A 26,101-nucleotide genomic window follows, 5' to 3' on the forward strand; every position below is an offset into this window, starting at 1 on the left:
TATCAGTAACTGTTTCTGTGAGGGAATACTTAAATCATTTTGGTAAGGGATTCTAAACTAGTAAAGATACTGAAGGGTGGCTGAGAGGATAGAGTATCTGCTCACCATTGCTAATGTGTGTGAAGGTGAATGTGAGGATATATGAATGACACTGGAAATGATAGATCTGAAAGTTTCAGCACAGAAAATAACATGTTGAAGTTTAGCATGTCCTTAATTGCTGGAGCTGAGGCTTTTTATGATACCCATATAGGTGTGAAAAACACACCAGGCAAAGTGAAAGAAGAGCTGGATAACCTATATGATTTTATATCTATGAAAGATTTATATCCTTATCCATGGTAACCACAGTTGAACAGTTTGTCAAGGACATACTTTCTGTTAAAAAATGCTGTATTGTCTGACTAAGGTTTTTCATGAGAAACATACATGTTTTCATTAAAAATCCATCAGTAAGGGCCAGAAGTTCCAGAAAGTGCTAGAAATGATCCCAGAATGGCTAATTGCCCAGTAGCCAGGACAGTTGCATGGCCTGATATTTTAAAGACTCAAATTTCTGCTCTAGTTGATTCAAATACATGATCTAACTATTGGACAATAAGGTCAGCCTTTCTCAATTTCACTGGGCCATTCGAGGTTATATTAAAAGCAAACAGCCCTGGTAGAAAAGACATTAGTTGGCAGAAGTATTTTAGCATGGAATGAGCAAGAAGATGAGTATAGGATTTATTTTGTTGAATACTGTTTAGAATGACATTGTGGGAATGATGAATTAATAAGCTGGGAACTGAGCTAATGATAGAACTTTTAGAGATGTAAGAAGAAAAGGTGCCAAAATTACACGAATTAGAAATTGGGTAAAACACAGGATTCAGTTAAAGTAGAACATCGCCAGAGAATAATTTAGACACAAAAATAAACAAGGGAAAATACTCTTAAATGCTTATAAGTAATTAAGTGATATGAGTTAAATGATATAAACAGGATTAAAATAACACGTGATAGTTGAAGGCTAAGTATAAGGATTATAAAACACAAAAGTAGCAAGAGAGTTTTACGCTGTCAGTAGTTACCAAAGTTATGTTTATAAGCCTTTGCAGGGCTGTTTTTTAATTTCAAATGGGAATGGTATACACAAGCATGGCCACACCTGCATGACTGTAGAAATTGTATATGTATATTTGTATAGGATAGAACTGCACTTTTTGCCTAAGGATCACAGAGCTGTTTGTCAGTTTATCCAGGTCTAAAGAAGAGCCTGAACAAAAGGTCAGTTCCAGCCATGCTAAATACAGCCTACCTGCACAGGCAAACACACCCTTTCTTTCTTCCTCTCATCCCCCCATCCCCCACTCCCAGATCAAGGCTTCTGAGCACATTAATTGCAGATCATTTGTCCTGTTAATGGGTCCAAAACCCATAGGGAACAATATCTATCAGGCAGTTCAAGATTCAGTAACCTAGATATCTTGGCAGGGCTTTAAACTGTATTGGGGTGGAGGGGTGTGGGGGCAGGGGCGAAAGAGGAGAAAAAGAAAGGTTTGTGCTATATCCATGCCCAGACAAGACAGAATTTAGATTATTTTATCATTTACATTTTCTGGCTCTAGAGGTAAAATATTCAAAGCCTTCAAATGTATATACAGACACAAAGGGAGTCTTTTTGAGGCTCAAGGCTGCACATATAAGCTCCACCATGCTTTTCTGAGGGCAGAAAGAGCCGATTGAGAAGCAGTAATCCTCCTGCACCTTGCTTGTTATTTGAAGACTTCTTTCAGAAGACTGCAAAACATAAGGCTAGAAAAAACCATCTCTAGAGCCACACCTTCGAGTAGCATGGTTACAAGAGAAGCAATACCGCTTGCCACTTTGAATGTTATTGGTGTGAGCCATCAACTCTGTTTGAGGAGGCTGACAAGCACTTGGACCCTCTTCAGGATGATCTGATCATCAGGATGTCTCTGTCATCAGGATGACAGAGTTACTGTTCAAACAGCAACTGCAGAACTGTTCACACTTTCATATCCTGGAATATTTTGATTATATTTACTCACTATTGTTGATGGAAAGTTTAAAGTGACAAGATTTCTTTTAGAATTAGGATCTGGGAGGCAGTTTATTGCAGCTGTAGTGTAAAGTCTGTAAGAGCTTCTGAGATTAAAAAATATCCCAAAAAATAACAAATTTTGCACTATGTTTTGCACTATGTTACAAATAGTTTCTTTTACATATGTATGTTGAAAAAGTATGTTCATGGTTATATAGCTCTGTATATTTGACTCTTTCACAAAGAGAAGACATACCACGTATTCCATGTCACTTTTTTAAAAATATAGAATTAAAATAGTTTATATTTTAAAGCAGTTAGGAATGAAAGACTTTATCCTGCAGTAGTGATAAGCGATACATTTAAAAAGCTACCCAGTGCCTGAGACACTGAGAGTGTTTAGATGTTGAGAAGTATACAGAAGCTTCGATTACTGAGAGCTAAAGTCATAACTCTCATCATAGCAGTACAAATTCTCACTTAAATTTAGATTTGGTGGTTGTAGTCTACATTCAGAGACTAAGTTTATTAAAGAAAGTTGCTGAAGGGAGAAATCTTCAAGTGGTGTGAAAAGTCGTAGCCCCAGGTTATATCAGCAGTAGTTGTGTTCTTTCTCAATTTTTGAACATTTCAGGTTGTAACTGTGCTTGAAAGGATTTAGGCATTCAACAGAGAAATTACTGATCTTCAGTATTAGTTATTTCATATCTAAAAAATAAGCAGAACTTTTAAGATTTTTAAAAGAATTCATACTGAATACAGCTTAGCATGAAAGTAAATATTTGCAGGGTCTAAAAGATGTCAGATTGCTTCATGGAAGAGTGTGGTAGGATACTTTTATGGGTATCACAGCAATTCAGTTTTCTGTAGGAATAATGTTTTGATTTGAGCTATTTTAAAGCTTTTCTTCTTATTTCCAAAGTGTATCAGAAGATGCCTTTTACTCTAGAGCATGCTAAAAGTTTTACTTTAGATATTATGGCATCACTGAAGAACGGGAGTTCAACACTGAGCGAGAAGGAAAAATCCTTGAGAATCGGGCAAATGTGTGACTGATAGAGTTTAAAAAAAAAGGAAAAAAGTAGGTTGATTTTACTTATGACTGGTAAGCTGTGAGCTGGTCTTTTATTCCCTATGCTGTAACTGAATTATAATGGGTTTTATGTGTTGCTAAAAAGAACAGTTGGAGAGGAGCCTAAAATGGAGTGTTCAGAGGCTGAGAGATGAAATGCAGCTAGAGAAAATTACCTGTGAGAATAGCAGGAGATGTGACTTGCATTAACTGAAAGTTATACATGTGACTTACATTAACTGAAGACCTAAACATCTGTGTATATGAGTGCTTAGGGCAGCCTGTTTCGAGCTGACTTCTAAGACTGCAGGAACCCTTGGTACCAGACCAGCCCCTTCAGTGTGCATGGTGGTTTCAGCTGGTGAGGAAGATTTCCATAATCTTTTCTGCTGGATTGGTAGGGGTGCTGGAGAGAGCAGTTTCTGTAAATGTAGGCATTTGCAGGTCTGGATTGAACCCAAATTCATTTGAAATTCATTTAAAATTCTAGCTGACTTGTTCAAATACCACTTATGATGACACCTACATTTAACAGCATACTGAAACTTGCTGAAGCTGTTTGATATAAAACTGGCTGAAGAGAAGGAAAAGGTAGCATGAAGCAACCTGTGAGTAGCAATGTATGGATATTTAGAACCTGAGCACAACAGACCTCTGCTGTCTCAAGATGGGGATACTGATGTAACTGATGAATCTGAACTCTGAGGCCATTTCTGACATCTTTGTACCTAGTGTCAGTCTATGAAAGACAATTTGGGCCTCACTGGGAGAGGGATGGCTCTTTGAGAACAAGCACAGGTCACTGCTGTGCACTAGAGTTGTTCCCTTTTAACTGAGGAAGGCTTGTTCTCCTGCTAATGCCCACCACCATCTCAAATCAGCATAGAGGCTGAAATGTGATTTCCTTATCTTAAAGTCACTGGCGACAGATTTCAAAACCAAAAGCGTCTGAATTCCTACTGATTTTTACGAGTGTTTAGAGTTCTCAGCACAGCTGGAAAACTTACTGTCTACGCATACCAAGATGGTGTATCCAGACTAAATGATAAGACATTAGTAAATGTTTTTTTTTGCAAATGGGTTCTCGTTCTTCAAAAACCAGGTTGAAACCCTTAGGTGTGCAGTGAATAATCAGATTTGGTTGCCATTGATCAAAATCAATGTGAAATGCCAATAGGGAGCCACATTTTAAAATTAATTAGGTGCTTTTAATGGGAGAGAGTTCAGAAACAGTTTAAAAATTCTATTTTTAGCCATCTTCACTAATCTGTTAGATTTGATACTTGGTGAATGGATTTTACAACCAATAACTAATCCCCTGAGATCTGCTCCTCTTGTGTTAAACTGAAGGATGAATGGGATTAGTGCACTTTGTCATTCTGAAAGAATAGGCCTGTAGTTGATTAAGGCTGCTGGGGAGCTCTGGTTATGTGTCCCTTGCTTTCTAACTTGGGAACCTGAAGTCTGATTCAACTGCTAAGCACCCACAGCTGCAGCTGGAGATGGATGCTTTGAGGTGATATGACATCTCATACCTAGGTTCCAAAATACATAGAATTTTTTTAACTTAGCCTAACTGTACATTTGTAAAGTGGTGATAAGTAAACCTTCAGGGGTCTGGGAAGATACACAAATCACTGTGAAATGCTGGGACTGCAGTGAATAGTGCTGTAGTAACACCATTGAGGAAGCTGGCTGTTTTGTCCTCAGCACTGGGTGTGAACAGCATGCAGCAGATGAAGTGTAGAGCTCTATGTTGAACAAGTGGAGAAAAAGAACTGAATATTGGCTGTCGTCAACAGCAAGGGGTTTGAATCACCCACAGAACAGATACAGACTGAGCACTGAGTAGGGAACAGTTTGCGTGGAATAAGTAACTTGTCTTAATGTAATTAATGTAATTAAAAATACCATGACATTCAACACCTAATCAAAGGTGATGGTTAAGCTGTGCACATCTTCACTTTGATACCTCCTGACTTCTGAGTGTCTGACTTTGCAGCTCTAGTAGTGTTCTTAAACTGTGCTTTCTTATGTCATATACGAGGAAGGATCTGGTTTCCCAAAGTACAAAGTGCAGATGCTTGCATTTTCCATCCTGTTGCTGTGGTGATGAGAGGGAGCATAGCACAGCAAACAAGTCAAGAAGCCACTTGTGCTCCCCTCTGTGTTTTCTCCAGCCTGTCTATTCCTTTGGCTGCCTTATGCTGAAGACATAATGCTTTTGGGTTAAGCTCAACCTCTCTGTTTTCTATTTGGGAAACACTGCTGTCCTGCTTACTGTCCTTATGTACAGAAGGAAACCCAGTGGTGAATTAGAAGCTAGAATATCTGCTATAGCTGTTGTATGACTGTGAACTTAGAGTACCACTGAGAAATATACCAGGAATAAATCTAGAACTGAACAATAGGTTTGATAGCAACTCAGAATGCAGCAAGAACAACTGAGCTGAGATAATTTTCACTTCAGTTTCATAGAATCATAGAATAGTTAGGATTGGAAAGGACCTCAAGATCATCTAGTTCCAACCCCCCTGCCATCGGCAGGGACACCTCACACTAAACCATATCGCCCAAGGCTTCATCCAACCTGGTCTTGAACACTGCCAGGGATGGAGCATTCACTACCTCCCTGGGCAACTCATTCCAGTACCTCACCACCCTAACAGTAAAGAATTTCTTCCTTAGATCCAGTCTAAACCCCTGCTGTTTAAGTTTCAACCCATTACCCCTTGTCCTATCACTACAGTCCCTAATGAAGAGTCCATCCCCAGCATCCCTGTAGGCCCCCTTCAGATACTGGAAGGCTGCTATGAGGTCTCCATGCAGCCTTCTCTTCTCCAGGCTGAACAGCCCCAACTTTCTCAGTCTATCTTCATATGGGAGGTGCTCCAGTCCCCTGATCATCCTCGTGGCCCTCCTCTGGACTTGCTCTAACAGTTCCATGTCCTTTTTATGTTGAGGACACCAGAACTGCACACAGTGCTCCAATTGAGGATCACCTACTCCAGAGGGCAGGATCACCTCCTTCAACCTGCTGGTCATGCTCCTCTTGATGCAGCCCAGGATACGGTTGGCTTTCTGGGCTGTGAGTGCACACTGAAGCCGGCTCATGTTCATTTTCTCATTGACTAACACCCCCAGGTCCTTCTCCGCAGGACTACAATGAATTTCCTTTTTGCCCAACCTGTAGCTGTGCCTGGGATTGCCCCAACCCAGGTGTAGGACTTTGCATTTGTCATGGTTAAACTTCATGAGTTTGGCATCAGCCCACCTCACAAGTGTGTCAGGGTCCCTCTGAATGGCGTTCCTTCCCTCCAGCGTATCAACCGAACTACACAGCTTGGTGTCATCGGCAAACTTGCTGAGGGCACACTCAATCCCACTGTCCATGTCACCCACAAAGATGTTGAACAAGACCGGTCCCAACACCTGAGGGACACCACTCATTACTGGTCTCCAGCTGGGCTTTGAGCTGTTGACCACAACTCTTTGAGTGCGACCATCCAGACAGTTCTTTATCCACCGAGTGGTCCACCTATCAAATTGATGTCTCTCCAATTTAGAGACAAGGATGTCCATCACTTTGGTAGCCCCGTCATAGAAGGCCACCAAATTGGTCAGGCAGGATTTTCCCCTAGTAAAGCCATGCTGGCTGTCACCAAGCACCTTGTTCTTTTTCATGTGCCCTAGCATGCCTTCCAAGAGAATCTGCTCCCAGATACTGCCAGGCACAGAGGTGAGACTGACTGGTCTGTAATTCCCCAGGTCATCAATTTTCACCTTCTTGAAAATGGGGGTTATATTTCCCTTTTTCCAGTCATCAGGAACTTCACCTGTCTGCCATGATTTCTCAAATACGATGGCCAGTGGCTTTGCAACTTCATTCGCCAGCTCCTTCAGGACCTGTGGATGGATTTCATCAGGTCCCATGGACTTGTGTACATTCAGGTTCTTAAGATGGTCTCGAGCCATCTTAAAAACCTGAATGTACACAAGTCCATAGCCTAATGCTTATTGATGTGGGCAATCCTGAATAGCAAAAAATGATAAAAATAAACCCATGGTGTCTAGGGTACAAAAGTTAGAAAATCTTCCTCAAGGCATTCTGATAACCTCAAAGAACAAGACTGCTTGGACCATTGCCTATTGTGTATTTCTGTTAAATGAAGGTTACTTAGATTATGCTGTGACCAGAAAACAAACAAACAAAAAAAAAGTTCATGGTAATGACAGCTGGGGAAAGGAACATTGTTTTGACTACACTGAAATTACATTATGTACCTTTGTAAGTATAAGATTGTGTTAAGAATAGTCATAGGTTTTGGTGAAACTATTAAAAGTTGAATAATGGAAGAGACAGGATGCTCTTTTTCTGTTCTGAATCACTACTTTAAAAAGCCTTCCCTTTGCTCTCTGTTGTAGTTCAGTATTCCAAAAGAACATCAAAGACCAAACAGAAACACCTACTTGACTTCTCAAGAGAATCTTCTTCCTCAGCTGAATGTTCGCCATGAACTTTTCTGCCCTGTATAATAGAGCTTCTACTGTACACGACTAAGTGGGTTGAGTTATACAAAATCACTTGCTTACACAATAGTGTTAATAAATGTGCATGTGCTGCTCTTGGTAAAGCCAAGGGGTGATGACCAGCTTTGAAAAAGGAAGCCAGTGTTGCAAAACTGTTACTGTTTAAAACTGCCCGTATAAAATAAAGAAGGGAATGGGGTGATATTTGGTATTCTATCATTAAATCTCATATATTACCAATGAAAAAAGGAATATCGCAGTGAAAAGTGACAAAGGTACAAATTTCTACTAGTAACTGACATTTTATTTCATTAGCAGTTCAATAAAATTAGAAGTAAAAGAGCTGTCCTAAACTGGAGCTGCAACAGGAAGGTTGAGAGCTAAAGGGGCAAAAATGATCTTCACATTTGTGAAAAAAGACTTCTCTTCCTCCTCACCATAATTTCAACATAATTTAAACTGCTCGGTATGTGAATTTTTTCACAAAGTCAACATATTTCGAGCCAAAGGCATCACACCTGCTCAGATGTGCTAATTGCACAGGAGGGTCTTTCATCAGAGCAAGCACAAAGTGCTTTCTAATATTAGAGCTCGTTGAAACAAGCCTGCTTTTAAGCATTCAATCAATGGATCATGATACACAGATAAATTAAGAAATACAGGCTAGATTCCCTGCTCTCCGTGTGTTGCTCAGGCAGTTTAAGGCTCTATAATCTTAACTGGGAAGATGAGGCTTCCCGGGAGGCTAGCTGACCTGTGGTGGATGCCTCAGGATCCACGTGGTGCTATCAGTTCCAGTGTAGATCAAATCATGGAATCAGGAGGCTGCAATCTGATCCCTGATAAGCTTTCTCTTTCATTGAACGGTCTAACCATTACAGGTGGAGTAGTTTTATGTATCTTCTTTATCAGTCTTAACATAAGCTTAGTAATTTTAAATTCTGACATCTGAAAAAGTAAAATAAAATAAAATTTTGATAAACACTGAAAGTTAGTAACCCCACCTTTAGTATCTTTAATTTAAAATCAGATTCTTGGGTCACAGATGCATAGTACACCATGAAGTGTAGTTCTCAGACATTTTGGCTACCGTTGATTGAGTTTAAATATGGGCTCTTGTGGTCATCAGACATTCCCTGAGTAGCTCTGGTGTGTGGGCAAATTCCTCTGATGAGCCTGGGGACTGGCTAAGACACCTGAAAGAAACAGTGTTCACTGTGAAATGAGTATTTTCACATAGTGAATAGCATTTCACATCAATTCACATGATTTCTCATCAATTTGATGAGTATATCCACATAGTGGACAGACAGCCCCGTGAAAACAGCCATAATGCAGATCAAGAGCAGCTGGTCATGAGAAGCAATCTGGGGACAGAGGATGAGAGAAAGGTAACTCTCTTCTTGTCAGGAAGGATGGTCACTTTTAATATAAGACCACTTTTAAAGAAAGGATAAGCCTTAGAACTTCTCTTTGTGTGGAACTGAGAAAAGAGTGAGAGTAAAATCTTTTTCTTTATACTGTCTATTAATAGAGTCCAAGCTTAGAGAACAGTTCAAGAAAGGGTGCAGCTTTTGCCATTAGGATCATATGAGCTTCCTCAGTAAAAGTAGCTTTTCCTTCAATACAGTGGTGGGAGAACTTGAGTCATGCTGACATTAAATAGCCCAGAGCAGGAATGAGATTCACCTTTTCTTTTGTTTTGTTTTTTTCCCAGAACTCTCTTAGATTGGTCTGATTGGATTTGTAGCCTCTTACAGATACTGTACTTTCGTTTAGATGCTATTCTGAGAAAATGAAGTTGCTAATACCTGCCTGTTTTAATAGTCATGACCAGATTTCCAAAAGGTCAGTGCACAAAGTGTACATTTCCTGCTGTCAAGCTGGTACTCGGGTACCATTTTAGGCAATTAGTAAGGATGGTTACATTAAGAAAAACAAAAAGCCAAATCAATATATTCATGTGAAAGCTGAACTAGCACAAACAGTTTATGTAAGTGTTTAATAATTGCCCCAAAAGGCAGAAGCATGTGTCACTACACACTGCAAAAGACCCAAAGGCAGCTGGGCTGGCTCTAGCTTATATGTCCTTTGATGCAGGTATACAGCTGCACAGGATTCACATACCTTTCCAGTGAGAGCTGCTAAAATGTACCTATTTAGAATGTAAGGCTTTACAGCAAAGCATCTGTTACTGCAGCGTATAAAAAATTTATCAAGCCAAGACAAGGATTATTATAGGAATAGTAATTGAATGGAAAAGGGAAATACATTAGGCTTAAAAGAAATTACTAACGATGTTTTGGAACAGCACCTTATTTAATATTTTCATTAATGACAGTACAAAAAATAAGCGTAAAATAATGAAATTTGAACGTATATTTGAAACTGGGACAAAGTTGACAGCAATATCAAGCATAGGGCTAGACTTTTAATAGGAAGCATTTAGTAATCTAAGTCTGAAGTAATATAAGCACTGTGAAACAAGTAAGTGTAAAATCATGTGTTTGAGAACTAAGTTATTTCCTGAAAACAAGGTGGTCCTCTGGTTAAAAAATGAAAAAATGACAAAGAAAAAAGTTGGTAACAGCTTCTACTTCCTAGAGTCATAAGCAGCTAAGAAGTGATGGTAACAGCATATGTTGCAAAAACTGGTTATGGTACTGCTTCAAAAAATGCTAACAGATAAAACAGGAAGTGAATTTCCACTGTGGCAGCTTCCTCAGTACTAACACATCTGATTTCTGCAGCTTTTTTAAAACCATGATGTGAAACTGAACAGAGACGAATGACACACTCTTACTAGAGAAGACTAAGGACAAGTCTGTGCCAAACAACCTAACCCAGTGAAAAAAAAATCAGTTAAAGCTAAAATTACAGCTTTTTTGACACCTAGGGCTGTGCCTAGAGTCATGCTCAGGCAAGCAACACTACAGTTGCACAAAGCAAGGACTAAGAAGTCTTATCTGAAGCAGATTAGGCAAGATTTGTGCCTATTTGCAATAGCTTAGTGAAACTGAAGAACTGCTGTCTGCCTGAGAAAGTCCTGTGGCTGTTCCTGAAGTCTGCCCATGACCGGCTAATCGTCAAGACACAAAGACCAAGCCGTGCTCCTCTGTCTGGCATGGGCAGCTGCCACTGCAGGTACAGCACCCAGCACAGGCACAGCAGGACATTCTGCAACGAACTTGGCTCACAAGACCCAGAAGCAGATCAGCAAGTAATACTGCAACGTAGCTGGTGTGCCTCGTGATTTCACACCGCAGTCATTATCACAAGTATTCTTCACTAAGTATTTATCAAGTGAGGTGAGCGATTTCATCAAGATTAGTCTATCTGATTTCCTTCTGTAAGTCCTTCTGCAAAACCTCAAAGCACTCAACAGCAGCAGCACATGCGAGTTAAAATGCAAAGTGTGTTGCAGCTATTATGGCAGTAAGCAGCAGGTTCAAGGATTTTTTCCTTTCCTTGGCAAGTCTGAAAGTTTGTGTGCTTGGACCCATACCTTAAAACATTTATTTGCTAAGGAAGGAGCTTGGGAGCTTCCCCTGGTTATTCTTTAGCTCATCATTTGAAGCTGTGCTAGACAGAAGACTGCTGGACTTTGTTTCCAGACAGATGACAGCAAATGACCATTGTCATCAAAAAAGAGACCAAGTGTCTACAAATGAAGTTCAAACATAGATTACCCCAAATAGTTCAAAACTACTGTTTTCTTCAGTAATACTTACACTGAATATATTTGCTTGAAAGGGAGCCTGATAGGCATGCCACTTGTAGTACAGCTATGGCTAAAAAGTTTGTTCTTCAGGGATGTTCAAAGGGAGCTGCCAGTGCAAATAGCTCAAAGTACTTTAGAGTGGGATTATCTTGTTCATATTTTAAGCATTTTTATTAATCAAAGTCAAGTTCAACTTCTTGGAAAAGGTGTAAAGATCTCAAAGGGTCTGTCTAAATAGGCAGTTCTCAGATATGAGGTCAAGGTAGTGCATCTGGCTGGACACCAAGATTATTCCGTAACAAAACCCAAAGACCAACCCCTCTCCCCCAGTAGCACTTCAGCAGTGCTTCTGACTAATAAGATTAAACAGATCTATTTTACAGGTTTCCAAAAGACAAATTAGCTAAGAAACATACTACTTACTTACATCTCTGACACAAGAGAAAAATGAAAGGATTTTGGCAGAACATTGTTTGCAAGGAAAACAGCAGGTAAAACCTAGAACTCTGACACTTCCGTGAAATTTGCCACAAAAACCCAAGGCCAAAGCACTGACAGGGGTCCTAGGAACACCATTATTTGTGTTGAAGAAAGCCAGCATTTTTTCATCTGTCAGAGCAGTTATAGTAGAAATGGACTAGAAGCTGAGCTGAAATCTCTACACCAGCTGCACAACTAACGCAACATGATTTCCACACTTTGGAGGACCACTTGAGGAGCAGGTAGTAGGAAGACAAAGGTTTGTCTTTAAATTTTCTTACCCTTCCTAACAATATCATTTCCGAGTTCTTCAAGAACTCTACCTGTTTCTGATGTTGGCATTACCATTCTTTCTTTCAGGCTCTGGGATATTACATCTGTAAGAAGTCTTCCATGAGAAGTGAAAACTGAAAAAGCAGTATGATACAGTGAGGAAAAACAAGGCAATAAGTTTGGATTCTCATCTAATTTAATAATATGAGCAAATACTGAAAGACGGAGTGGCAAAAAAAAAAAGAAGAAACTGTGATTTACATATTCAGTGAGTAATTTGTATAATCAGAAGATTTAAAAGGTCATTACTGGAACACCTGCCTGTTAACAGATGTAGAAGAATGAAGGCCAGAGAATACAGGTTTTATGGAGACACTGACAGATAAACACTTGGCAGACCCACAGATACCTGCTGTGGCAGCAGTATTTTCTTATGTCAGGCTGCTGTTGTGGGTAAGGTAAATCTGCAATTCATAAATACAGCATTATGAGCTGTGCTAGTTTTGGCTGGGGTAGGGTTTTCTTCAAAGTAGCTAGTGAGGCTATGCGCTGTGTTTGTGCTGAAAACACTGTTGATAACTCAGGGATGTTTTCATTATTGCTGAGCAGTGCTTGCACAGAGTCAAGGCCTTCTCTGCTCCTCATCCCACACCACCAGGCTGGTGCACCAGCAGGCTAGGGCTGCACAAACAGCTGAGAGGGGACCCAGCCAGTACAGCTGACCCCATAGGACCCAAGGGATATCTCACACCATATAACAAATCTGGAGGGAAAGTTAGTGGGGAGCTGCTGCTGCTCAGTAACTGTCTACGCATCAGTTGGTGGTGAGCAACTGTTTTCAGTTGCAGCACTTGTCTTGCTTGGGTTTTATTTTATTCTCTGTTTGTTCCCCCCTTCCCTACATTAAAAAATAAATAAATAAAATTGTAGTAATTGAAAAGCAATAAAACTGTTTTTTATCTCAACCCATGAGTTCTTTTTCCTCACACTCTACCTTTCCAATTCTTCCCTCATCCCACCAGGGGTGGGGAGCATGAGCAACTGGGTGTGTGGTGCTTAGCTTCCAGCAGGGATTAAACTGTACCATGAGCTTAGACATCTAATTTGCAGATATCTCAGTTAAGACAGAATAACATTCTGCCATCAGCATTCTATTACTAGTTTTAGGAGAGCATCTGGTAGCATTGAGAAAATGAAATAAGTGGCTTGCATGTCCGCATTATCTGCATCATTAGTATTAATTTATAAAAACAGCTAAATACAAAGCAATTTAACTTCTGCATTAATCAAGTAAACATTTAATAGCTAGGGCATTTCCCCTCCACTATACTTGTCACTGAATCACATGAATATTCCAGTTGGAAGGAAGCTCAGGAGAATATCTGACCCAATCCCCAGCTCAGGCAGTGCTAACTTTAAAATTATACCACAATGGTAAGGGCCTTAGGTTAGCCAAGATACGCATGTCTGCAAGGATGGGTGCCCCACTGCTTTTCTGAGCAACTTGTTCTTCCATTGCCAGTTTCAATTTAGTCCCGTAACAATTATTTTTTTTTCTCACATCCAGCAAGAATTTCTCTTGCTGCAAGTTGTTTCTGTTGCCTCGTATTCTCTACATCTGTACCTCTGAGAAAAGTATTTCCTTAGTCCTCATCCAGGCAGGTAAAGACAGCAGTAAGATCACTCCTCTGCACTTGGCTGGGCTGGTGTATGGCATTAATCCACTGAGGAAAGAAGAGTATGTGTCTTTGTTGAACATTATGAGATTTGTTGATCCTTAAGTCCAGCTTGTCAGCATCTCATGGAATGGGATCCCACACAGAGTTAACCATTACTCCCAAGTTGGTGTCCTCTGTCAACAGGCCATAGTTGTATTTCATCCCATGCCTCAAACTTTTCATAAAACTGTTAAATAATATTGGCAACAGTATCTGCATGAGGAATGGCACTAGCAACCAGTTGACAATCAGATGTTGTAGCATCATTATTTATCAAGTCTGACAGTCCAGCCAGTTTCCCACCCACCTCCCTCCCACTTGGCTGTAAGGATACTAGATAAACCTGCATGAAAGTCATTGCTAAGGATAGGAAAACGGACATTCTCTGCTCTCTCTTCTTCCACACAAGGGAGGGAAGTCGAGTTGGTTCAGCAGAGTTGGCCCCTGGTGATGTTCTCAAGCACCACTTTGTCTTTCACATGTCCCAAAATGAAATTCATTTCCATAACCTCTAGGAATATGTTCTGTAGTCTTTCCAGGGACTAAGGTCACCTGCGGCCTCAAACTCAAAATATACATGATTTTGTAAGGTACAATTATTATTTGTTTTATAAAAACAGAGATACTGGTTTTACATGCCCCCCTTAAGGCATTTTTATACAAAATATGGTCTTTACAGCCGTTCGAAAAATCTTTACTATTACATGATTTCTACAGACAATTTTACACATTTCCTGGTTTGAATGTACAGAATACCAGAAAACAAACTTTAACTATTAATAACTTTACAACATTTTTTTTTAAAACAATGCATCTTCCATCCCCTGATTTTCATGACAAAGGTTTCCGCATAGTCAAGGATTCAGAAATTCATCCAAAACTTTCAGAGATGATTCACACAGGATTCTGAAATGACATAAATACATAACAGGGTTAGATATGCTAAATGCTAAATCAGTCCCCTACTATCTGATTTCTCAGAGTACAGCTACAGCACAATTTCTTTGACCAGTTCTTCCATATTAGTATTACATATGCCTTTACAAATTACTTTTGAAATAGGTGGGGATTTTTCTTTGAACTTTTTCATTTTTCTGCTGATCACCTCTTGCTACAGCATAACCTACAGTGAGCCAGTTTAAATTACTGTGTCAATTCAAACACACTTTCTAATATTTCATCGTCTATTTAAAGAACCCACTCTTTTTCTTCGCAGCACTTGTACTATTTTTTTCAAACACAGTCAAACCCTTTACCAATAATTCATACTAAGGCTGCTTTTCATTACTTTACTTTCTTCCTTTCTCCCTCATTCTTCAGCCTTAAGAATTTGTCTCTCCACCTGTGACAATTTTTTTACCAAGCTTGAACTATCTGTCTTATTTTTATGAGCAAGTGCCTCTGTCAGCTGTGTATGCACCCATATTAGTCCCTCTCCGACATTCCTTTGTCTCCCATTAATCCCCAAACATCCGCAAAGGCCAGTTCTGAAACTGCCATATGGCAGGCCCTTGTCTTCTTGCATTCCCTGACACTGTCACCCAGCCTTTGCAGTTGCATTCTCATGCAACTTCTAACACAGTTCTCAAATATCCTCAAAAGACAAAACCAGGCACTTTGGTCTTCTGTCAAATTATTATTTCACTGTTAATCACTATAAACTTTACCCTTCATGTTACTTTCATAAAAGATTCCCCTGTATCTCTCAAGCATTTTTTTACCCTCCATATTTTATTATTATAGTCCTGGACTGATGTCCCAAATAAGCAAGGTAAATCAGTCACTAATCATGAGTTAAGGCATTTGTCACGAGGTACCACAATCTGAAATACAAGAGGCACCTCTGCACTTTCATGGCAGGACATTGGATGTCAGGCCTCCCTGAATTCAGACCACTGTGGCTGTGTCACATACTTCTGTCTCTAGTGCTACATCCTCTAACCAGGGAACTCAGCTGGCAAAATTAGCTAGCATCATAATGTACTATAGAATTAGTATAATTAAGTACTGTGAGTTTAGACACAGTGCTACTTGGTACAAATTTTATTTTGTTACAATTTAAGGATAATGAAACAATGTATCTGTGATGTGAGACCATGCACCTGCCACATATGGGACAGCAAGCTGTCCTTCAGAGTTGCTGTGTGTTTCCCCAGACAGACAAATTTAAGTCAGTTTTACCAGGTACCTTTCCAGTGAACTTCTAAATAGGTGGCAGACACATCAAACAAAGCTATATTACAAACAATTTAAGAATTATTTATAGATGCAATAAGGAGTTTGGGATGCTAGCTAAATGATGATAGTAAGCAAATATAATTTGCTAAATTTCAGTTCTAATACCCATATATCAATATGTTAATTAAAGGAAAAGCAAAATATTAAGTAAAAGGTATTACTCTAGAGCATGTTTGGCTTTATAGGGCAGTGAACATTTTTCTCTAGCCTCCAAATCGCTGCACTGACAGCTTTATTTGCATTTTTTTGTTGGGCATAAGTATTTGCATTTTATAAACTAAACTAATTTGTGTGCCTTTACTCTTGAGGAAATTCTTCCAAAATAAAATATGTTGTCCAGAATTTTTAAGTGCACTGAACAGCATTTTAAAAATAATAGACGCACAGGGACATCTTAAACTGCTAACTCAGCTGAAGAGGGAAGACTAAATTACAATGGAAAGTTTTGCTTCTGATTTAGCATAATAATTCTTTGTTTAATGGCAGCACTTTAATTACTACACCAGATAGTATTTTTACTTTTTTTGTCTCTTTGCTAATATGTAATAATTACTTCTAAGTCTAAATTTAAGATGCTGGCACAGAATGCCAAGTCTCTTGGGAAATTAAAGAATGTCACTATTTCCTGGTACGCCTGGGTATTAAAAAAAAAATCATTCAAACAGTTATAAGATAGTGCATCCAGAAGCAAAAAGTAATAATACTATGAGTTAAAAAAACCCAGTAATATATTTTAGCACACATCAGTGCAGCATTGTGTGCTATAAGATTGTGTTCAAAGCAATGATCAGAGATCAAGTCTGTACCATTCCATAACTAAAACACTGGTGTTTGGTAAGTAGAGTGGAATGATAAAATAGTTTACAAACAACAGGGCACATTTCAGGATGTACCTCATTCCATTTTATTTATACATTAGCACACTAGTACAAATGGCACATCAGAGGAGACCTGCCCTGATCCAGTGTTATGTCTATCCAAGAAAGAGCAAACACACTTTAAATCAGGCAAGCAAAACCTAATCACTGAAGAGCTTCCTCCTAACCTTTTGTTAACATGAATCTTTTACCCTTCTGGCAAGGAAAAAATCTCTAACATACCTGTTTCTGAAAAGCTGTGTGAAAGCTTCTGAATTTTGTTATCATATTCCAATTCTGATTCTTGATGAAAATACTTCCCATCATTATGTTCATATTCCTAATGCTTTAATTTTATCTGCAACGATCTCTTGGTTTTGTATTATACAAAAGTAGCTATTCATATATCACAAAATTAAAACCCTGTGTAGCATCATATGTTCTTCATCTGCCCCAAATTCCAGGTTGATTTGTCCCTGTTCACTGGGCAGAAATGATCATATAGATTCATAAAACAATTACCTGTGTTCTTACTGAAATTTATAGCCAGTAGTGCACTCAAGAGGCAGCAATTATTCATTTTAATGTGCCTATTTATTTAATCATGTTAAAATTTGGTTTAATTTCTCAGCCTTTACTGCTGTCTTAAAACAAATGCAAACTGAATCACGATATTCTGCTGCTCTTTCCTTTCCATACCATTATTTTTAAAAATATTCCAGTGGAACTCTTGGCAGCCCAACATTAAATGATTTCATAGGGAAAAAAAAGTGGGGTTTGTTTAGTTTTGTTTCTAAACTAGGTCCCAACCAAAAGAAATTTGCTTACAGCCATGTAACTAATTAACACAATGTATCCATGCAGCAGAGTCACTCCGACTTAGAAGTCCAATTATATAATGAACTTTATTTTTTTTTTAGCAAGATAACTTTTGGTTCTTTATTAATTTTATATTACAGGAGGACAATGTCAACTGCAGAAGCCACTCGAAGTCTTGACAGCAAAATTTCTGTTTTCTATTTACTTAGACCATACAGGAAATGGAAGTGAAGGGTAAGGATCATCAGTTCGAAGAATCTCCAAAAAGAGCAGAATAAGATCACCCATGGAAAGGTCTTGAGGTCATTGTTACATTCAGCTAAATTTTTACCATTTGCATAGGTATGGATTCATATGCCTAATACCAAAATGTATTGGCATTACTACAGAAAAATCTTCTAGTAATAAGAAACAATAAATAGATTACTTGGCTTGTTACACCTGCTGTCAACAGAACTGACTTTCAGAACCAAATCCTCAAATGCACAGGGATCAAGTCATAACACATACCAAATGAATGCAACAAAGCAAGCTGAACATGTAAAGACTGCAATTACAGCAGATGCATGGGCAAGACACCTAATACTGTGCTGGGCTGAATGCCTCAGTTTTTTTTATCTGCTATTTTAGACCTAGCTATCATTCATAACGCTCACTATTACGCAAGTACAAACCAAAGAAAATTACTGCAGAGGAGGCATAGGAGAGGTTAGTATTAATTTCCCACATTATATTTACCTTTCACGGCAGCTATATTCTTCTGTGGCAGCATCCTTGTGTGTTACCAGTTTCCTTTGAATGGCAGGTGCAATATCCTTTAGAAGTGACTTTTTGTGCTTACCTATTTGAAATAAGATTATGCTGAAAATTTGGACAAACCCAGTGATTTGCATAAAACACCTTCTGCATATTTTCAGTGTAATTTTTAATATAAAAGAAAGTTTAATGAAAGATTAGATTTTAAATTAAGATTTTCAGTGTCCTGGATCAATTGCTGTGTATTTCAACAACTCACAGAGATGAACATTATGAGTTAGCAGGTAGCTGTATTTCTAAACTCACTGCATAAATTTTGAAAGTTCAAAGCGTAATGATATAATTTACAAGTTACATATAATCTTAAATCCTGTAGAAAAATGGTAACTTAACGGGATAAAGGGAAGTGTCTCTTAAATTGTATAAGAACTTATGTAGCACATAGAAAAAAAGAAAAACTATGGACAAAAATGATTTAACTGACCTTTAATTATGATCACAATGCAAACAGTAGCTGTTAGACTAAAAATCCCTTCAATTTCTTCAGAGAGAATGCATTCCATTAATTCATTTAAAAATGACCTAATAAAAAAATAAAGCAAAAATAGACTAAAAACCGTTACTTTCAAAACAGAAGGGGACAGTCCAAGTCTGTGATTATGCTACCCTGCTAACATAGCTTCAAAGATGCCCAGTAAAGACTGCTTTTGCTGCGGGGTAATTGAAGATTACATGCTGCTTCTGGAACTGAAAACATCTGAGTTATCAGAACGGTAAATTGCTTGGGAAGAAAAAAAAATTATATGGAAGTCAAAAATTAAAACAGATGACATAGGGAGAACAGCTATGGGGGACATTACTGTGGGGATCTGCTACAGACCGCCTGATCAAGAGGACTCTGTGGATGAAGTGCTCTATGAACAGATGGGAACAGCTTCACATTCGCAGGCCCTTGTCATCATGGGGGACTTCAACCACCCTGATACCTGCTGGAGGGACGGTACGGCCCAGCACAAGCAATCCAGGAGGTTCCTTGTGTGCATGGAAGACAACTTCCTCCTGCAAGTAACAGAGGAGCCAACAAGGAGAGGTGCCCTGCTTGACCTTGTGCTCACCAACAAGAACGGGCTGGTTGGAAATGTGACGCTCCAGGGAAGCCTTGGTTGTGATCATGAGATGGTTGAGTTTGAGATCCTCAGGACAATGAGCGTTCAGCAAGCTCACTGCCCTGGACTTCAACAGAGCAGAATTTGGCCTCTTCAGGAACCTGCTTAGTAAGGTTCCATGGGATATAGCCCTAGAGGGCTGGGGGGTCCAAGACTGTTGGTTGATATTCAAGGATCACCTGCTACAAGCTCAGGAGTGTTGCATCCCAACAAGAAGGAAGTGGAGGAGGAGGGCCAGGAGACCTCCTTGGATGGATAAGGAGATGCAGAGGAAACATTGAAGGAAAAAAGGCTTATACAAGGTCGAAACAAAGACAGGCAGCCTGGGAACAACACAGGGATGTTGTTCGGGAAGCTAGGGACCAGGTTAGGAAAGCTAAGGCCCAGATAGAATTAAACTTGTCTAGGGATGTGAAAGATAACAGGAATGGATTCTATAGTTACATTACGAATAAAAGACAGACCAGGGACAACTAAGGCCCCCTCCAGAAGCTATTGAGAGAACAGGCTACCCTGGATTTGCAGAAGGCTGCAGTTCTTAATAACTTCCTTGCCTCGATCTTCACTGGCAAGTGTTCTGACCACACCACCTAAGTCTTCGAACGCAAACGCAGGGACTGTGAAAATCTAGACCTTGAGCCCACTGTAGGAGAAGATCTGATTTGAGACCATCTTAAGAACCTGAATGTACACAAGTCCATGGGACCTGATGAAATCCATCCACGTGTCCTGAAGGAGCTGGCAAATGAAGTCTCAAAGCCACTGGCCATCATATTTGAAAAATCATGGCAGACAGGTGAAGTTCCTGATGACTGGAAAAAGGGAAATAAAACCCCCATTTTCAAGAAGGCGAAAATGGATGACTTGGGGAATTACAGACCAGTCAGTCTCACCTCTGTGCCTGGAAAAATCTGGGAGCAGATTCTCTTGGAAGGCATGCTAGGGCACATGAAAAACAACAAGGTGCTTGGTGACAGCCAGCATGGCTTCACTATGGGGAAATCCTGCCTGACCAATTTGGTGGCCTTCTATGATGGGGCTACAGAACTGATGGACAGGGGTAGAGCAGTTGATATCATCTACCTGGACTTGTGCAAAGCATTTGACACAGTCACACATGACATCTTTGTCTCTGAATTGGAGAGACATCAATTTGATAGGTGGACCACTTGGTGGATAAAGAACTGGCTGGAAGGTTGCACTCAAAGAGTTGTGGTCAACGGCTCAATGACCAGCTGGAGACCAGTAATGAGTGGTGTCCCTCAGGTGTTGGGACCGGTCTTGTTTAATATCTTTGTGGGTGACATGGACAGTGGGATTGAGTGCACCCTCAGCAAGTTTGCCGATGACACCAAGCTGTGTGGTTCTGTTGATAAGCTAGAGGGAAGGAATGCCATCCAGAGGGACCCTGCCACGCTTGTGAGGTGGGCTGATGCCAACCTCATGAAGTTCAACCATGACAAGTGCAAGGTCCTACACCTGGGTGGGAGCAATCCCAGTCACAGCTACAGGTTGGGCAGAGAAGAGATTCAGAGCAGCCCTGTGGAGAAGGACTTGAGGGTGTTGGTCAATGAGAAAATGAACATGAGCCGGCTGCAGTGTGCGCTCGCAGCCCAGAAAGCCAACTGTATCCTGGGCTGCATCAAAAGGAGCGTGACCAGCAGGTCAAAGGAGGTGATCCTGCCCCTCTACTCTGCTCTCGTGAGACCTCACTTGGAGTATTGTGTGCAGTTCTGGTGTCCTCAACATAAAAAGGACATGGAACTGTTGGAACAAGTCTAGAAGAGGGCCACAAGGATGATCAGGGGACTGGAGCACCTCCCGTATGAAGAGAGGCTGAGAAAGTTGGGGCTGTTCAGGCTGGAGAAGAGAAGGCTGTGTGGAGACCTCATAGCAGCCTTCCAGTATCTGAAGGGGGCCTATAAGGATGCTAGGGATGGGCTATTCTTTACTGTCAGGGTGGTGAGGCACTGAAATGGGTTGCTCAAGGAAGTGAATGCTCCAATCCTGGCTGTGTTCAAGGCTGGGTTGGACAGAGCCTTGGGTGATATGTTTTAGTGGGAGGTGTCCCTGCCCACGGCAGGAGGTTTGGAGCTAGATGATCTTAAGGTCCTTCCCAACCCTAATTATTCTCTGATTCTATGACTTTGCAATTACAATACAGTGAAGAATACTTGTAGCAAAAAAACAGCCCCAAAACACTTCCAAAACATATTTTAGGTACTGAAAATATAGATGGACTAAAAGAACCAAAACAACTGTTCATTGTAAAGTCTGAGATAAATACAGACTCACTATCTTAATATGTTAAATATCTAAATATCTTAAGAGACTGACTTTTATCAAGCTTTGGCAGTGGTTTGAGACATATATCAAATTAAGAAAAATGAACCAAGGGAGTCAAGGAAGAGGTCCAGCAACTCAGCTAAACACTGCGATGATTATTACGACTACTACAGAATGAAACTACTAATTGGTCATGAGAGTTTTTATGGTAAAGCAAAAAAAAAATTAACTCAGAAGCAGTTCTCAAAAATTCTAAAGCAATTCTCAAAAGAGAGAGAAATAAAAGAACACGAAGGATAAAGCAAATGGACAAGATCTGTAACACCTCAGAGCACAAAAATAAAAGCTCTGTGAAGAACTACAGAGGAAACTGAGAGCAGTAGATGCTACAATAACTTTCCCCAAAACATTTCAAAATACCTTTGGTAATATTATCATCATCTGATACCAAAACCGAATATCATAAATACCCAGTTCTGACTTTAATTGTTCTTTGGGCTTTTATTGTGCTAAGATACCAAAATGAAATATGCAGTTAAGAAAGGAACTAACCTCCACTAGTGATTCAATAAATAAACCTTTTAGAAGCTTAAGTATTGCTTCAAGGAGCTGAGAAAGATGAAACCTCTTCAAGTTCTGAAATGCGTGTTACCAAGTTGCTTATGAATTGCATTAAATTTATTATATCACTGTGGACTAATCTGACAAAGTATTGATTCCAGGCATAGAATAGTTAGGGTTGGAAAGGACCTTAAGATCATCAAGTTCCAACCCCCCTGCCATGGGCAGGGACCCCTCCCACTAAACCATGTCACCCAAGGCTCATATTGCCTTTAATAGCTAACTAACAGTATTCCAATCAGAGTACTGACCTTATTGGTATCACTGTTTAGGTCAGTAAGCACACACTTTTTTTCCATGAAGGAACATGTAATAAGACTCACTGCAGCTGCCTTTTCCCACTTCCCTCTCAACAAGGGTTACATAAGCCTGCCCGCAAAAATTGAACAGAACAGGAAGCTATTTACAAATACATAGAAGTAAAAGATACAGATAAGCAATTGGTTCTAATACAGACAGCTCCCTATTAAAGGAAAGGATACTCACACAACTGGTCAGATATTGCCAAGGCACTCAGTATTATCACTGGTATGGGGATTGAAATTCAGTGCTAGAGATTGACTCATTAGTAACTGAAAACATAACAGACACTGCAAAACCCAGTGCAAGATGACTGTGCGTTCACTGAAAAAGAGCTCCCATCAGATTCTGTAATGTCAAAGGCTTTTGCATTGGTGTGGAATGGTGATATCTGAGATAGTGAATGATTTACTACTGTAATCTCATTATGGCCTATCAGTACAGATTAATAAAAAGAAGTAATTAATAAAAGTAGTCTCAGTCCTCAGGCACCAATGGAACCAGATGTAAATTATCTCCTGACTTAGATCACCTTTGCACCAAGAAAATAAATACTAGAAGATAGATACATGTTTATCAAAGTACTCATGGAAACAATCTGGTCCAAACTAGTAGTTTGTTTCATGAAGAATAATGGACAAGATTCTCTTTGACCCCACAAGAAAAAGTTTCAGAGACATTCACTGAATTTCTGCATCTCTATTTGAAAAGTTTGTCAAATAATCGTGTTTCAGTTAAAGAGAGCACAGCTCCTGCCTCATGGAAGAACAAGATTTGGATTAGGAAACCTATTGGTGGCCTCTCTAAAGTCTGTTTTTCAAGTTCAGCTAGAGAAGAACTGTGAATAAAAAAAACCCAGCCAAACACAAAACTTCATGACAGCAGACAGGGATATTCAGTGCCTGTAAGATGAGGGAGTTAAGCACTGCAGTTAGTTGTGATAAGAATGACAGGTGTTCTAAGGAATACACATTAGCCCCTTGATCATTTGAAGTAAGCTGTGGTGTGTTTAGTCACATAAATAAAAATTGAATATGAAGAAACTAAAGAAAATGAAGTTCACTTGTGATAGTTTTAGGAGATAGTCAGGGTACTCACTAAATACAGCAATTAAACAAGTTTAAGTATTAAAAAAAAACCAATGATATATCCCTACTTTTGGGGGCTTTTATGAGTCAAGATACTTTAAAACTATTTTGAATTCTGTGATTTTAACACACCTATAGTACATTTGTCACCTCACTGCAGACATTCAATTTAAAGATTAATGCTATTTCTGGTAAATATTTTATCTCACCTAACTATATTGAAGGGACTAATGTTTATAAGTATCTTATGAAAGAAATAAGCCAAGATGTATGATTAAAAAATCCATTTAGATGAACAGTCTTGTAAATAAGAAGCATGCTTAGAAGCAGTTAAAAAAAAATAGAACCAAGTCAATAACTACAAGCGGTATGTCCAAAGGAAGGGATTATGAAGTAGTGCAGGTAAATTTAGTAAGAAACTAGTTCCACAAAAGATATTCTAATTTAGAAATTAAAACTGCATTGGTAACATATAAAACGTCCTACATTAGCAGCAAACATGGACAAATTAATGTGGAAACATTTACCTGACAACATTAACTGACTTCATAATTATGGTTAATAAACTGCTTGAAAGAGGAGGAAGGTCTGAAATAGTCTTTGGTATAGTTAAGTCTTTTTCACTGGAAGCCTAAAAAAAAGAAAAAAATCCCAACTTCTATAAATCAAGAAATATATGTACGCAGAAAACATCAAAGCAAATCTGTATTTTAATAATTACAACACCTGTTCTTAAACAATCAGAAGAAACATGCATGTGTGTTCTTTGGACAGCCTTAATCCAATTCTGTTGTGTCCAACTAAACAATAATGTTTAGAGAGGCTAAATCTAAAACAAATAACCAGTATTTCTATCAAGGCAAATATTGTACAGAGTTGTTCTGAATAGAAGTTTCATTTAACTACATTGTTGGTCACTACTTGTAAAGACACAGCCTACTAAACACAGACTAGTATCCTCTGTGTCTCCAGGTTGAAGTGCGCATACATAATTTCAAAAAATACTTTATGTGACAGTGATTTCCTCATTTCTTGTTCCAGCTCTTTTGGTATCAAGTTCTGAATAATGTGGCAAGTATTTAATAAGAATTGAATTTTGGTTTACTAGTGCAATAACCTGGGGGCAGGAAAAAGCCCAGCTAGGATGACTTCCTGCAGGGAACATTCCTAATGTATGAGTATGAATCTGCAGTATCATTCAAAACCATACAATTTTACTATGCAGCATCTGTGAAGAGCATGCTGTCATCCCACACCCCTTAGCTGATACATTAATATTTACATGCAAATCCCTGCTATTGTTTCAGTTTATTCTGCAACGCAGAATTTTAGAAGCAGCTCTGTTATACTTAGTACTTTCTGGCAACCATTTATTGCTTCATTTCTTCCTTATCTAGCAACCACAGTAAGAGTACAGCTCCTGTCAAAGAAGCTTTGCTCTTCCTTGCTAGTTCACAAAGCTTCCAATCTTACTATCCATATTTGCTCCTAAAATGCATTAGGAACATGCACTGGGAATGCTACCCTTCATCAAGGACAATAATGGTTTCTTGGACTTTTAGCACATGCAGTAACCTTTGTCTATATATTCTGTTGTTCCAATGTAACATTTAAAAAAGCAGTAAGCAGGAAAACAAAAAGTTAGCACTTTACCTCCTGTAGCACATGATTTATCTCTGCTACTATCGCAGCCAGGAGAGTAGACAATACACCTTGGTGAACCACTGGGCAAGATGCATGCCAGCACTGGACTGCATGTATGAATTCTCCAAGAGGCATTTCAATAGAGTGAATCAACTAGAGACAAAGAAAAACATCTGATTTTTTCAGGTTGCTTGAGAATAATTGAAATATTTCAGCAAGCTTCTCTGTGAAGAATAGCAGATCACACCTTGAAAGCTACTGAAGAATCCCAGTCACCTGAGATAAGAGAGGGAATCAGCATGTTTGGGAAGTCTACTCATAAATTTAAGAGAAATAAACAAAACAATGATAACTTTTCAGTGAGGAGAAGAGGTTCTGAAGAACTTTAGGACATCATGCATATATTGTAGCTGATATCATTCAGGCTTAAAGAAATAAAATATGGACAACTTCTCCTCCCTCCCAAAATCATAACACACAATAAA

The 26,101-nt window shown here is 39.2% G+C and overlaps 1 protein-coding gene across 2 annotated transcripts in view; it reads right to left on the minus strand.

Annotated features, from left to right (window-relative positions):
* Positions 1-13,056: 13,056 nt before the first annotated feature.
* Positions 13,057-26,101, minus strand: part of NCAPG2 (non-SMC condensin II complex subunit G2) — a 47,564-nt gene continuing 34,519 nt past the window's right edge. For both annotated transcript variants that reach the window (XM_031042860.2, XM_013130982.3), the window contains 5 exons: positions 25,626-25,769; positions 24,500-24,603; positions 18,996-19,093; positions 18,494-18,596; positions 13,057-14,747 (listed from right to left, as the gene is read on the minus strand). In XM_031042860.2, coding sequence (XP_030898720.2) covers positions 14,696-14,747; positions 18,494-18,596; positions 18,996-19,093; positions 24,500-24,603; positions 25,626-25,769 — 501 coding nt within the window. In that variant the 3' untranslated portion in view covers positions 13,057-14,695. The remainder of the gene's footprint in view (positions 14,748-18,493; positions 18,597-18,995; positions 19,094-24,499; positions 24,604-25,625; positions 25,770-26,101) is intronic.

The sequence above is a fragment of the Melopsittacus undulatus genome, chromosome 1, assembly GCF_012275295.1.
Source record: "Melopsittacus undulatus isolate bMelUnd1 chromosome 1, bMelUnd1.mat.Z, whole genome shotgun sequence".
Classification (NCBI taxonomy): Eukaryota; Metazoa; Chordata; class Aves; order Psittaciformes; family Psittaculidae; genus Melopsittacus; species Melopsittacus undulatus.